General features: G+C 39.7%; 1 protein-coding gene across 1 annotated transcript in view; it reads left to right on the top strand.

Moving 5' to 3' along the window:
• The window catches only part of cyth4b (cytohesin 4b), a 30,205-nt gene that overhangs the window by 3,939 nt on the left and 10,647 nt on the right, over window positions 1-15,619 (top strand). Inside the window, exons 2-6 of the mRNA XM_034686890.1 lie at window positions 515-597; window positions 1,470-1,534; window positions 7,075-7,141; window positions 10,451-10,569; window positions 11,015-11,095. Coding sequence (XP_034542781.1) covers window positions 515-597; window positions 1,470-1,534; window positions 7,075-7,141; window positions 10,451-10,569; window positions 11,015-11,095 — 415 coding nt within the window. The remainder of the gene's footprint in view (window positions 1-514; window positions 598-1,469; window positions 1,535-7,074; window positions 7,142-10,450; window positions 10,570-11,014; window positions 11,096-15,619) is intronic.

Here is a 15,619-nt window from a genome sequence, read left to right as displayed (position 1 = left end):
AAGGTGTAATTTGTGACACATGATCAAGCATGCATGTTTTGTTGATTTGATACAGTTTTTGTTACCCAGCAACTTTGAAGCAGAGTGAAAGAAACATGTGAGACTCCGCCTGCTGTGGAAAGCTTGTGTGACTGTCGGATTGAATGATTCATAAGGTATTATTCCTCAAAGGGATTTTTGATGAGGGAGTGGATGGTGGTTGATGAGTGGGGATGCACCTCCACTGAGCCAGTTGACTGTTCAGATGCTCATTTTATCTTCTGATTTTTAAAGTAGCATTTGAGGTTATATTTAGTGGCTACAGAAATCTTTCCAGTGAAAACCGCAACACCTCTCTTTCACTTATCTTCTAGAGAAAGCTTGTCCCTGTGCTCGGGTTATATTTGACTATGAAAGTGGTTAGAGGTTTAAATCATCATCACACAGCTCAAGCTAGAGAGAATGCTTTTCACATTTCCTGAGAAGTGAGTCTGACTTTTTAACACAGTCTGAATACTGTGATCTTATTTCACAGTTGCCCCGGATTTCACAGCAGATGAGAGGATGGAGATTGAGAGCATCAAGACGCATAAGAAAGACCTTCTGGATGATATCCAGGTACAAACACACATTTCCATTGTCACTCTAAAAATATACACTACCAGTCAAAAGTTTGAACACACCTTCTCATTCAATGGTTTTTATTTATTTGAATTACTTTCAACATTGTAGATTAAGTAGAGTTGTTATGTTCACTGCTTTTTGCTGTAAATAATCCATCAAATTTATGTTTTTTGGCAGAATTTGTTCTGTCTGTTTTTTTGTTTTGTTTTTTTGTTCTGCTTTGTCTTTTGTTTTATTCTATTTGTATTTTTTTTTTTTAATTTGAGTGTATTGTCATTATTTGTGTCTTTATTTGAATGTTTGTAGAACCAAATACGTTTCAAATCATAAAAAACATTGTAGATTAATACTGAAGACATCAAAACTATGAAATAATCTGGATTACAACAGTAGTCAAATAAGGCTATCCATTGTATACTAACCCTACCTCTGAACAACACAACTGATGGTCTCAAACACATTAAGAAGGCAAGTCATTCTACAAATTAACTCTTGATAAGGCTCATGTTAATTAGAAACCATTCCAGGAGACCACTTCATGAAGCAGACTGAGAGAATACCAAGAGTGTGCAAAGCTGTCATGAAGGCAAAAGGGGGTTACTTTACAGAATCTAAAATATAAAACATATTCTGCTTTGTTTAACACTTTTTTGTGAATTAAATAATTCCATATATGTTCTTTCATAGTTTTGATGTCTTCAGTATTAATCTACCGTGTTTACAATAATTAAAATAAATACAAACCCTTGAATGAGAAGGTGTTTCCAAACTCTTGACTTGTAGTGTATGTGTCAGCCTCAATGTGTTATTCAAACAGTGTTGGATCTCATGTTAAAGACTTGTCTTACATTCTTTACCCTGTCTAGAAGTTAAAGATGGAGATAGACAACGTCATGGCGGACATCCTCAACTTTGAGTCTGCGGAGGAAAAGTGAGTCTTCATCTTGAAAAGCCCCATGCCTCTCTGACAAACCACGCATTCTTTTTTTTACAGAACCTCGGTTTGACAGAACTCCCACAAAAAGCTTCCACTTATTGTTTCTGTGGCATGCAATACAGTTTCACTATTACAGTAGTTTGCAACACTACCACTCAGCTTTTGGTTAGTCCCTTTTTATATACAGGTCTAGGACAGATTATTTAAAGTAAGTAAGTAAGTCAAAATGTATTTATATGGCACTTTAAAAACACTTGGTGCATTTCACACAGGCTCAAAAGAATAAAAAGAAGCACGATAGAAACAAAACACATGTGCAGAAATAATCAGACAAACAAAGCAATAGACAGACAACCGTAGAGATTAGATGGGAGGTTCTGTGAAGGCTTGTGTATACTGATATGTTTTGAGTAGCTTCTTAAAGCTGTCAACAGACTCGGCAGGCTTGAGGGAGCAAATACCAGAGGGAGGGGGGGCATAGATGGAAAAGGGAAAAAGCACGGTCACCTTTTGTTTTATAGTAAGAGTGGAGGATGGATAGAAGGCCGAGATTATCTGATCTGAGTGGACGAGGGTTGGAATAAGGGATGAGGAGTTCGGAGATGGAACTGGGGGCGAGACCATGCAGAGCTTTGTATGTGGTTAGAAGGATCTTGAAATTGATTCTGAATTTAACTGGAAGCCAGTGTGAGTGATGCAAGAACAGGGGTGATATGGGACTGACGGCTGCTATGAGTTAGTAATCTGGCGGCTGAATTTTGGATTAACTGTAAACGGTGTAGAGATGATTGATTTAGGCAGGTGTAAAGGGAAATTGCAATAATCTAAATGGGAGAAAATGAAAGTATGAATTCATGTGTCAAGGTCAGACAGAGAAAGCATTGGTCAGATTTTCTTCTTCTTCTTCTTTATTTATTTAACCAGGTAAGAGACTCATTGAGATTTAAAACCTCTTTTTCAAGAATGACCTGGCCAAGACGGCAGCACATAATAGGTTACAACACACAAGCACACAAAACAACACAAATAGAATACGGTCACAGTTTCACATGGTTACATGATTACACAGTGCAATCACAGGATCCAATGGAGCTTGTGTCTGTCTATGAGTGACTTGAATTCCCCCAGAGTTACAAGATGTGTCAGTTTCAAATCCTTCTGCACATCATTCCAGGTAAACAGGGCTGAAAATGTAAAAGCCTTTTTGCCCAGTTCAGTTCTGACTCTCTGGACCTGCAACTGTACGATGTCCTGAGAGCGCAGGCCATATCGGCTGAAGTTTCTACACATGTGTACACACAAATAAGTAGGGGGAAGTCCAAGAATACATTTATAAATAAAGATCAGCCAGTGAGAGAGTCTACGACCGGACAAAGACGGACAGTGTGCGGCAGCGTATAAGGAACAGTGATGTACATGATCGCAGCAACCAGTAATAAAACACAAAGCACAGTGAAACACAGGATCTAATTTCTTTAAAAACTGAGCAGGAGCATTCAGAAAAAGTAGATCTCCATAATCCAACAAGGGTAAAAAAGTTGTGGTTATCAAATGTTTTCTGACTTTCAGTGAAAAACATGATTTATTTCTAAAAAAAGAAGCCCAATTTCAGCTTCAACTTTGTAACAAGTTTATCAATGTGTAGTTTAAAAGACAGATTCTCATCAAGAAGAATTCCTAAGTATTTATAAGATGTGACCATTTCAATTTATACCATGGTCTTTGATTTGTCAGCATTCAGCACTAACTTGAACTGAGTCAAGTGGGACTGAACAGTATCAAAGGCTGATTGCAAAAACTCAAGGGATTTTAAAACTGAAGAAGATGAACAATAAATCACTGTGTCATCAGCATATAAATGGGACACAGCATTAGACAAACTATCACATAGGTTATTCACATAAATTGTGAACAACAGTGGCCCTAATATAGAACCTTGAGGGACGCCCTTTAGAACAGGGAGGAAAGAGGAAGAAAACCCGGCGGCTTGGACACACCTGATAAATAATTAGAGAACCAATTAACAGCCTGGTTGGATAATCCAATCTTGTGGAGTCTGTCTGCCAGGATGCCTTGATCGACTGTGTCAAAGGCTTTTGACAAGTCTATAAAGAGAGCTGCACAATATTTTCGGCCGTCTAGTGCATCTATAATGTCATTTGGCTATATTTCTGAGCTGCAGGAAACAGGATTGGATGAGTTTGGTGATATGATGGTCAAAAGTTGTAGTGGTCAAAAGTGATTTCTAGATTTATTGCAGTGGGTTTGATATTTTGTTTTAATGGGCCAATTGACTGTTGAACTGCAGTGGTGAAGGTGTCGGGTCCGATTAACAGTATTTCGGTTTTATTTGGGTTTAGATGGAGGAAGTTCAGAGACATCCAGTCTTGAACGGCAGCCAGACAGTTATAGAGGGAGGACAATTGAGCCTGAGTCACAAAAGAAGAATTGATGTTGAGTCCGAGTTGAGTCCCCATTACCTGAGGACTTAAAGGAGAAGCGCTGGGTTTTTTTTGTACACACTTGCTACCTTAAAGTCCATTTGAAAAGTTCACACAAGATGGCTCACCTAGCTTACCTTGTCAAGGCAAGAGAGAGCGCCCAGCGGCCGCTTCCCCTGAAACAGAAGCTAACCCCCAGCCAGGCAGCATGATGGAGCCCCAGACAATAGGGCAAGGCAAGGCAAGGCAAGGCAGCTTTATTTGTATAGTGCATTTCATACACGAGGGCAACTCAATGTGCTTTACATTAAAACATTAAAAGCATTGGAGACATTCAGACAGGCATAAAAGAACATATTAAAATGACAAATATGATAAAACAGAAAAGAAAAGGAATATTAGAAATATATTAAAAATTACATTACAATTTTAATTTAAAGTGAGTTAAGATGAGCTAAGATAGGAAGGCAGTGTCAAATAAAAAAGTCTTAATCTTTGATTTAAAAGAGGTGAGAGTTGGAGCAGACCTGCAGCTTTCAGGGAGTGTGTTCCAGATATGTGGTGCATAATGACTAAACGCTGCTTCACCATGTTTCGTTCTGACTCTAGGAACTGAAAGCAGACCAGTACCTGATGACCTCAGAGGTCCAGATGGTTCATACAGTAGCAGCAGATCAGCAATGTATTTTTGGCCTAAACCATTCAGTGCTTTATAAACCATCAGCAGGATTTTAAAGTCTATTCTCTGACAGACAGGAAGCCAGTGTAGGGATCTAAGAACTGGAGTGATGTGGTCTACTTTCTTGGTCCTTGTTAGGACTCGAGCAGCAGCATTCTGTATGAGCTGCAGCCGTCTGATGGACTTTTTAGGGAGTCCTGTAAAGACCCCGTTACAGTAGTCTAGTCTGCTAAAGATAAATGCATGGAGGAGTTTTTCTGCATCCTGCTGAGACATAAGTCCTTTAATCCTTGATATATTCTTAAGGTGATAGTAGGCGGACTTTGTGATTGTCTTAATGTGGCTGCTGAAATTAAGGTCTGAGTCTAAGACTACACCAAGGTTTCTGGCTTGGTTTGAACATTTTATCTGTGCAGATTTGAGCTGAGCAGTAACCTTTAACCTTTCTTCCTTGGCTCCAAAAACAATCATTTCAGTTTTTTCTTTGTTTAACTGAAGAAAGTTCCGGCTTGTCCAGTCATTGATTTGTTCAATGCATTTACTCAGTGTTTGTATGGGACTATAATCCCCCTGGTGCAGAAAACACTGATGCATTTCTTCCACCGGCGACCCGATAGCTGCTGGTCAGTACATACGCAGGAACATCACAAGTGGGAGGAAGCTTACACAATGCCTTTTCTGACCCTGAAAACTAACCCATATTACAAAAAAAGACTAAAACTAATACTGAAACTAATAAAAACCGAAACAAAGCAAAAACTAATGAAAAATGCAGAACTGTAATAACCTTGGTGTGGACACAAGACACAGGTGAAACTAATGAGGGGAATCACAGAGGTAAGGGAAACACACAAGGGCATGACGTAAAACTAAACTCAAGGATGCAGAACTCCAAAATAAAAAAGTAAACACATGACTAGACTGAGAAAACACAACAAGATACATGGATCACTAAACACTCAAGGGAGACAGAGGATAAAACTGAACTTCTTCTAATTGGCACAAAATCTACATTAAACAAACTCCATAATTTCTCTATTCCCATCGACAACTCGCCCCTCTTCCCCTCCCCTCAGGTTAAGAGTCTGGGTGTCATCCACGACAGCACCCTCTCCTTCACCTCCCATATCAACCACGTCACCCGGTCCGCCTACTTTCACCTCCGCAATATTAACCGTCTCCGTCCTTCACTCACTCCCCACTCCACCGCCATTCTTGTTCACAGCCTCGTCACCTCCCGTTTGGACTATTGCAACTCCCTTCTGTTTGGTCTCCCCCACAAAACCCTCCATAAACTTCAACTGGTTCAAAACTCAGCCGCCCGTATCATCACATGCGCCGCCTCCTTCCACCACATCACACCCATCCTGCAACAGCTCCACTGGCTCCCCATCACACACCGGATCAACTACAAAATACTTCTCCTCACCTTCAAATCCATACACAACCTCGCCCCTCCATATCTCTCTGACCTCCTCCATACTGCCACACCCGTCCGCACCCTCAGATCCTCCTCCTCCATCCACCTCACTGTTACCAGCTCTGGAACTCTCTCCCACCTGACCTCCGCAACACTGACTCACTCCCACATTTTAAATCCAAACTCAAAACTCATCTGTTTAAACTGGCTTACTCCATCTGACCACAACACCTCTGTCCATTCACTTAAAACTTTTTAAACTGTGTTTTATTTACTGTTTGCTATTTAAACTCTGTTTGTTTTAATGTTGTAAGGTGACCTTGAGTGCCAAGAAAGGCCCTATGAATAAAATGCATTATTATTATTATTAACTAATACAGAGTAAACACAGGGAGGAACCAAGGCATGAAACACAAGGAACAAACTAAACTAACCAAACCATGACATGGACTCAGATTCATCTAGTATGTATGAATTAGATATATCAAAAATGTAACTAATACATTTGAGTTGGGGAAACTTGAAAATTAAAACAAAATAAAGAAAACAATTGAGTAAACGGAAATCATATTTTATCATTTCAGTTACACTCAAAAATTGTATTTCTGCTGCTTAAAAACTCCTATGTAACCAGTTACCACAAACATTTTGAGTAATTTCAACTTGTTTGGGTTTACAGTGTATCAAAGCATCATGAGAGGCGAAGTTCCTGCAAGCTAATGAGACATATTTGTATTTTTTGTACCTTCAATATGAGGAGCAAACATCAGTCAGGTTGCAGCCCCTCAAAAAGAGATAAAAGAACCTTCAGTCACAAAATATTAAGTGTTTTGCAAAGTATTGATCAGAGCTGAAGTTATATGAATACTTTCATTTATAAGAATTTGGTTGGAGGGAGAAGTCTGCCTCAGAACATCTACCTGATTGAACCCAGGGAATTAAAAGTATTTCACTTTAATTAATTATTATTTTAATGTCTTCATTTTTCCTGCAGTAAGACCATAGAGAAGAGCAAACAGTTCTCAAACGGGAAGAAGAAATTCAACATGGACCCCAAAAAGGTGAGTTCAGGAGAGTGTGCATGTGTGTGTGTGCTTGATACTTCAAACTAAACACACACAATGTCAACATGTGTTAGACACACTATTTATAAACACACTGCATATGTTGGCATGGTTCTTCATGAGAAGTTACGTCTTGCCATCAGAATAGAGTTTGAGAAATACCCTGAACCTCTCACTGAGTGTCTCTCAGCTTGTCTTTTTGTTACCTGGACTCCATCAGCCAGCAGCTCTTGCTCATCGACTTCCTCTCTCTTAACCGCATCAGAAGCTGTGAGTCAGGGCTGTGATGCTGTCGCAGTTTCACAGAGCAGTTTCTGTGGTTTCGGTGGCACGTCATGTGTGTTGCTGTTAAAGATACAAATGTTTGCAACATAAATACAATGTAAAAGTGTCACTACTTTTCTTTACTGGAACAAGTCTGAACTGTGGTTTGGGTTTTAGGTTCACTGAATGTTAAACTTGGACTTCAGAGGCTATCGTCTCTGTCCAGTTAAAGGAGCAGTGTGTAGAATTTAGCATCACGTGTAAATTAGTGTATAATCACCAGAGTTTAATAGTTGTTTTGTCTTGCACCGTCATGTTTCTACAGTAGCACAAAATGGACAAACTAGTGTCATATGTGTTTTTGTATTTAGAGATTAACCGTGCAAAATGCATCAGTTGGAGGTAGAAGAAGAGGATAGTGGTTGTTGTGCACAAAATAATTTGTAGTGATAGAAATTTGTGATGATGAAAGCGAAAGAGATGGAAGCTTTTGGTCCTTGAAGGCCACTGTTGCCTCACATGACAGGAGGGGTGAGCAGGGGAGCGTTTCAATCTAGAAACTGACCGCTGGATAAATATTCCCATTTCTACACACTGTACCTTTAAGTTGAATTTTTCCTGCATATTCTGTGAAATGTAAAGTACCATAACTTTTTTTGACAATTATTAGCATTATGATTGTCATAATCAAATGGAATCCAACAGTACATGTGTCTGAAATTTAACCCTCCTGTTATGTTGCGGGTCAAATTGACCCTTTTTCAAGTAAAAAAAAAAAAAATGTTAAAAGTATTTTTTCGGTATGAAAATTCTTCTTCTTGGCTTAATAGGCGAAACTAATACACAATGAAAATGGTTGATTTCACTTATTTGCAACCCCCCCTGCATGTTTATAGATATACTGTAAGTGGGTCAATTTGACCCGGCAGTCAAAGTGGAGGCTAAAAGGGGTCAGAAGTGTCAAATACTAGTTGTTTCTTTGCAACTGTGTGACATATTTCTCCCCACTAATACACACACACCCTTTTAACATGAATTTTCATTTTTTTTTAAAGTGAGTTATCCTCATTAAACCATGATCTGTTAGAATTAAAGAACACCAATGCACTAAATATGGATTTAAGTGGTTAGTAATGGAGTTAATAATGAGATTAAAATAATGTTTAATGGGATTTTTGGGGTTCTGGCACTTTTGGTTAATTAAATATGCATCGGGTCAAATTGACCCAGGAACATTAATGCTGTTCCTGAGAAACAAACATAACAGGAGGGTTAAAGATAGGTAATTCAAAGCACCAGAAGGGAATATATCACACACCAGGACATAACAAATCTATTCTAATGAATGATATTTCATGGGTTAATTTAACAAGCAAAGCCTTATTGCACCAGAACTCTGAGATCATAACTACCTCTTTCTTTAAAGAACTGAAACAAGTTCATGCTGTGACTGAAGTGAAGTAGAAAACTGTCAGTGATCTGATGAATCAAAATTTGACATTCTTTTTGGAAATCATGGACGCCGCACCCGGCTAGGTGACAGCACACAGTTCAAAAGCCAGCATCACTGATGGTGTGGGGATGCATAAGTGCTCATAGCATGGGTAGCTTACACATCTGAGAAGGCTTAATGCTGAACACTTTACAAGTTTTGGAGCAACATCCAACTGTAGCTCATTCCACAGTTTAGGAGCTACCACTGAAAAAGCTCAGTCACCCCTCTGGTCTTTTGTTGGCTTTTTGGCACGACGAGTCGCATCTGATCAGCTGACCTCAGTGCTCTGGAGGGGGCGTAGATGTTTATGAGGTCAAAGATGTACTGAGGTGCCAGACCATGTAGTGATTTAAAAACAAACATTCAAATCTTAAAATTAATTCTGAAATGGACAAGGAGCCAGTGGAGGGATGCGAGAACGGGTCTGATATGCTCATGCAACATAATGCTTCCAACCAGACAATGACTTTTTTCAGGCCGACAATGCCAAACCACATTCTGTGCACATTACAACAGGATCGCTCTGCAGTAGAAGAGTCCAGATGCTATACTGGGCTGTCTGCAGTCCTGACTTGAATGTCCTGACAACATGAAAGACAAAATACGACAAAGAATACCCTGATATGTTGAGCAGCTGAAATTCTACACCAGGCAAGAATGAGGCGACAATTCACTTTCCAAACTCCAGAAGTGTTCTCATCTGTCCCAAAACTTTTACATGATGGCTTCATGACTGGGAAGAGAAGAAAGCAGATGTTAAGTTCATTCGTTCTTACATCTTAAAATTCACAAAAACTTCATCAATATGTGTTTCATAGCATATTAAAATCTTTATCCATGGGTGTGATATACTGAATAAACTTTAAATATAACCAAAACTGCAGGGAAATGTCCAGTTATATCCAAATTATAATAGCAAACTATAATAATAGCATCAGCCAAACCAGTGTGAAAGTGGGTATGATAAGGAAAAGAGATGTGATCTGGTATTTCACAGTAAATCTTTATCAAAGTACACTCAACACTCTCGTTTCTTTATAAATGCAGACACATTTTTCTCATTTTAGGGGTAAAGTGACACATCTGCAGCTATGAAGAAGTGAGAGTCCTGCTTTCTAAATACAAATAGGTCAAAATGCTGCTGCCAATGACTTCTTTCAGAGGAGGTTTGATGTTTTGTGCCCACAGCAAATTTATTTATAACCAGTCTTTTTCTCCAAAGGCTGTGATGGAGGAGAAAGAGGAACAGAAGTTTGTTTTAAGGAATAGGGATTTGAGAAGTTGCGAGTTTGTTCAATCAGACCAACCGGTGATGAGATCACTGTGAAACAAATTGCACTAAACCACAGCACAGTATGTGTAGGTGTGTGTGTGTGTGTGTGTGTGTGTGTGTGTGTTTAAGTGCATGTGTCAAGTACACGTGCAAGAAAAAAGAAGCTGCATAAACGAAGAATTTGCAAGTATGAAAATACTCACAAAAACAATCTTTGTGTTTGTGTGTGTGTGTGTGTGTGTGTGTGTGTGTGTGTGTGTGTGTGTGTCTGCAGGGGATCACTTTCCTGGTGGAGAACAAGTGGCTGGATGGAAGCGCTCGATCCATTGCTGAGTTCCTCTACAAGGAGGACGGACTGAACAAGACAGCTATCGGAGAATTTCTTGGAGAAAGGTGAGGAAGAGGAAGAGAGGAGGAAATAGAAGAGGAAGGTGTGAAAATGATGAGGATAATGAGGTCAAGAGAGACAAGACCAGGAGGAGAAAGGGAGTGATATTAGGAGGGTGGCATAGCAAATGTCAAATTAATGAGCAAGAAAGAAGAAAGGTGGAGGAAGGACGAGGAAGATGAGAGAGGAGAACGGACAGGGAGGATAATACTGAGGAAGATGATTTAAAGGAGGGCAATTAAATGGACAGGAAAAGACTAGAAAGAGAGATGGGGAGAAGTAAGGTGAAGGAGACACAAAAGGGGGAAGATGAAGAAAGAGACTTGGGATAATGATGAGGTGAAGGAACGAAAGGATGAGAGTGAAAAAGAAGAATTTAGACAAATGTGACAGGAAAAGTGAACTTTAAGCTCTGGACTCAGGTGTCTTCTTTTCTTTACCATCCCACAGGGAGGAGCTCCACCTGCAGACCCTGAAGGCCTTTGTGGAGCTGCACGAGTTCTCAGACCTCAACCTCGTCCAGGCCCTCAGGTAGGCTCCTTTCATCTCCTGTCTCTTTAACAAGGTTTCTTATTTATCCCCATCATCATCCTCATGGACACTCGTTCACAGCTTTATCATCCAAGCCTGACTGTTCGAAAATTCAATCTGGATGAGAAGGATTCAGATTATGATATCCACTTTGTTCACTGTCCAGGATCACATAGTCCAGGTTACTTTTCTTGTGGTTTCACAAGGATCAGCTTTATCCGAATGCAGAATTTGAAAGATTTCCAAATCTGGATTACTAGTGCTCTAAACGTGACTTCATAACATATTTAATTTTACAGAGAGTGTTTAAATCCACAAACAATATTCCTCAGCTTCTCACAACTCAATCATTGCATTAAATAAATTAAATATTTTATGATTGATATTAACAGTTAATTGGCTAAATATTGCATGGGTAAAAAATCCTTCATTTTTTCACAACCCTGATGTCTAACTAATCTATATGAGAGCAAATAAGCTGCCATAAGTCTCTCCAATACCAACATTATTGCTCCTGTTATCCAACCCACTGCTTGGACAAGATAATCCCGATTTTTAAATCAAAGTTATTCTATTTACTCAAAAGTTTTAAAAAAACAAACTAACGGATTTACAAGGATGAAATTCAACGCTGTATTTTTTTTTTAACCTGATTTCTAAAGCAGAAAAAGATTAAAGCTTCAGACCAAGGTTATTATAGTTTTGCATTTTTCATTAGTTTTTATTTTTTATTTCGTTTTGACTTTTTGTTTTCAATTTCAGTTTAGTTTTAATTAGTTTTTGAAGCGGGTTTGCTAGTTTAGTTTAGTTTCTATTTTTTGAAAATGCTTAGTTTTGGTTTAGTTTTTATTAGTTTCAGTATTAGTTTTAGTCTTTTTTGCCTGTGTGCCTGGCCGGGGGTTAGCTTCTGTTTCAGGGTAAGGGGGCTGGGCGCTCTCTCTTGCCTTGACAAGGTATGCTAGGTTAGCCGTCTTGTGTGAGCTTTTCAAATGGACTTTAAAGGTGACATATTACGCTTTTTTCATCAATATATATTGGTCTAAGAGGTCCCCAAAACAAGTCTTTAAAGTTTATGCTCAAAAAAACACTTTGAAATCAGATTTTGGCATGCCTGAAGAACCCTCTTCTTCAACCCTCCTCAGAACACTCTGTTTTCTCTCTGACCACGCCCCCTCAGGAAGTGAATGTGCCCTCGGCTCTCCAGCACGTTGATCTAATGTTTACATGTTGGCTGAATATACACGGCTGCTCACAGATCGTGTTACTTCAACCCTCTGAATCTGATCCAGAATCTGATCCTGACGGAGAGGCGCCTGCAGCAGGACCTTTCTGCAGGACTGGTCACAGATTTAGTGTTTCTTGTTGTTTTATTTGTCCGTATGTCGACGTGTGTCTTGGTTCACAGCTACAACTACGACATGTAGCTATGTAGCTATGCTAATTAGCGCTAGCACTTATCCATGACAAATAAAAATCATCCACGAGATCTTCAAATCAGCAGACGTCGGGAGTAAAACCGACCTTTGTGTTTATTAAGACAGCCTACAATTAGCATGCCTCCCTCCTAAGCTCCTTGTTAGCACACATTTGTGCAGGTAATGAAAAACGGAGGAGGGGTTCAGTATTATTTTATACAGTCTATGGGCTGAACAAGCTCCGAGCTCTGACTCTGTGACAGACCGGATATTGTTGTTACGTAACAAAAACACGGAAGTCTGAAACGGCTCGTTTCACACACATTTACAGAAAGGTGGAGAAATCAAAACAGGGACAAAATAGATTTTTTTCATTCTCGGGGGGTTTGTAGACATGCCAGGGAAACATCTTTCAGGTAGAGAACCATTAAAAAGTCCATTTTGCATGATATGTCACCTTTAAGATTAGTGGGATTTTCCCCCCTTGAGAAATGGTCCACATATTTTATCACCTTCCATTGCAAGGCACTTACTCCTATCAGAGACAGTCATATTCAAAGTAATCCCAAATGGGGCTCTGCCGCTTTCTCCTGACTTTCGCTGCCATTAACGCTCTGCAGGCAAAGTGTGGACGCGTGCCTGCTTGTGCGAATGAGCCAAATTAAGTGAAACTGGCAGAAAACAAACAAAAAATTCATATCCTAAAAAATAGGGAATACTGGTAGATACTCTGAAGGATAGTACTCTCCCTGGGGTGTCGGTCAGAACCAAGCGGCAACCTCTGGTCTAAAAATATGAGTCAATGCGGATGTGTAAAAAGCTGCAGTTCATCGAGGATCCGCTTGAGGCTGGCTCCGGAAGTACCGGAAGTCACATACACATGAATGGGGAAAAGACGATCTTTGCAGCATTAATAAACATGTTTACAGCCTGGTACAAAAGATGAGTGTAGTCTGAATAGCTAATTTCTCGATGTCCTCTCACTGTGAGGGGGGTGAATTTTTTTCTAATTCGGTAATTTCGAAGATATTGAGATTACTAGTCTTCCAATGAGAGGCACAGCTGCCTGCAGGAACACTGCAGCTGTTGGCTAGGAGGCTCAAAGCCCGCCTCTTTACGTCACACTGGCTCGACAGAAGCAATATGGCTGCCGCAGCCGATTGGTCTCAAAACAGCTCTTCAGAAACAGATGGGTGACGTCACGGATCCTACGTCCATATTTTTTACAGTCTATAGTCAGAACACACTGGACAGGAGACAGGAGGGAGCTTTAACCGTTTAGTGAATATTCTCCTTGTACAGCACAACAGTACAGCAGACCCAATGAAGCCACAGAGGCCAACACATCAAATAAATACACAAACATAAGGGTGATGGTCACAATATGTCTGAAGTTCAGTATCTGAAGTTCAGACTGAATTCAACCAATTGATTTGACCAGGATATTTTTGAACAACTGGGTCCAGAGTGTCATGTCATATGTTACTGTAGCGCTGATTGAGTAGGTAAGATAGCAAGTTAAACCAATGACAAGCTGGAAAAAGCATAATTTCCAAATTCCTAAATTAGTCTGTTCATTTGACATCTTAACACACACTTAATGCAGCAAAGAGTCACACTGGAAACACAATCTTTAACAAAGCATGTCCTGCTGCATCTTTTTGCAACTTTACATTCCCGATTCAGGTCTTATGTTGTGTGTATTTGTTTGTTCACATGAATAAAGTTTAAAAAATCAATAAAATAACAAAAACATTTAATCAAGCAAAATCCTCATTATCGGATTTACCATCATGATCAGTGTTACATAACACTACATGATCCAGATTACAGTCAGGTACCTCCTCTTTGCCACAGAGTCGCCACAAACTTGTATGTTTTCAGACATAGAGAGGGGCTGTTCCTGACATAGAAACACCAGCAGCCACATCAGTAGAAAGAAAAAACTCTACCGTCTAAGTCTGACAAGAAAAACTTCTCAGTTTCCTACCAAGGGGGGTATCATTGGAATGAAATAGAGAGTTGTTTATAAAGTTTGCGGCTGTGGAGAGGCTTCTTCAGAAATAAGAGACTGACCTGGTTGATGTCACAGTGATGTCATCAGGGTTATCTCTCTTATAACCATAGACTGTATAGATAATGGACGTAGTATCCGTGATGTCACACATCTGTTTCTGAAGCGCTGTTCTGAAGCCAATAGAAATCGGCAGCCATATTGGAAATGCTGAACTCAACCAGAGTGTGACGTAAAGAGGCGGGGTTTGAGCATCCTAACCAACAGCAATGTGTTCCCGCCTGACAGTCAAGTCAGTCATGTCCTTATTTGGGCAAAAACCCGTAATCTTAATATCTTCTGAACCGTAGTGTTAGTGTTTTTTTTAACCAGGATGTAAACACGTTTATTATTCCTGCAAAGATCGTCTTTTTTGAATTGGTGTCTATGTGGTTTCCTGTGTTTCTGCAGCCAGTCTCAAGTGGATACTCCATGAATTGCAGTTTATAACACTTCTGCATGGGCTTCATATTTTGAGACCGATGGTTGCCGCTTGCTTGTAACAAAAGGCAGCATTTCACAAGGCTTCAGTAAGGATAACCCAGTCAAAACAGTCTAGACGGGGGGATGGTATTCACTAAGAATGGATTTCGGACGCAAGAATTGTACATAATTTGCCTCTGCTATCTGCTCTGTCTAAAGGTCTAATTCTCAAAGCATTTACTCTCATGATATTCATGCACAAAAACGCCCCAAAAGTTCTGCAGCTCTGTGCAGTTTGCTCCTGTTTTGTGTTTTATATCGTGACTGAGATGAGCTGTGAGCACCTCCAGAGCTGCGCTGTGCACTCTCATTGTGACGAAGCTAAATCCTTTCCACATAGCCTACATGATGAGCCGGATGGAGAAGGAAGTCCTTATTATTTGATTGAGGAATCTAGTCATGACAGATGTGATAGGCATTTCACAATTTGTGTCACATCTCCCTCATACTTCCTGCAGCAGGAAATAAAAAAATTAAAGAAATGGAGCAAGCTAGCACGAGCACTCACCTCACACTGATTTAAACCCTAATTATTATAATAAAATACATTTATTTTAAAAGACTATATGTGCA

The sequence above is a fragment of the Notolabrus celidotus genome, chromosome 7 (genome assembly GCF_009762535.1).
Source record: "Notolabrus celidotus isolate fNotCel1 chromosome 7, fNotCel1.pri, whole genome shotgun sequence".
Classification (NCBI taxonomy): Eukaryota; Metazoa; Chordata; class Actinopteri; order Labriformes; family Labridae; genus Notolabrus; species Notolabrus celidotus.
The sequence above is the reverse complement of the archived record's forward strand: the minus strand, read 5'-3'. Positions and strand labels throughout refer to the sequence as shown.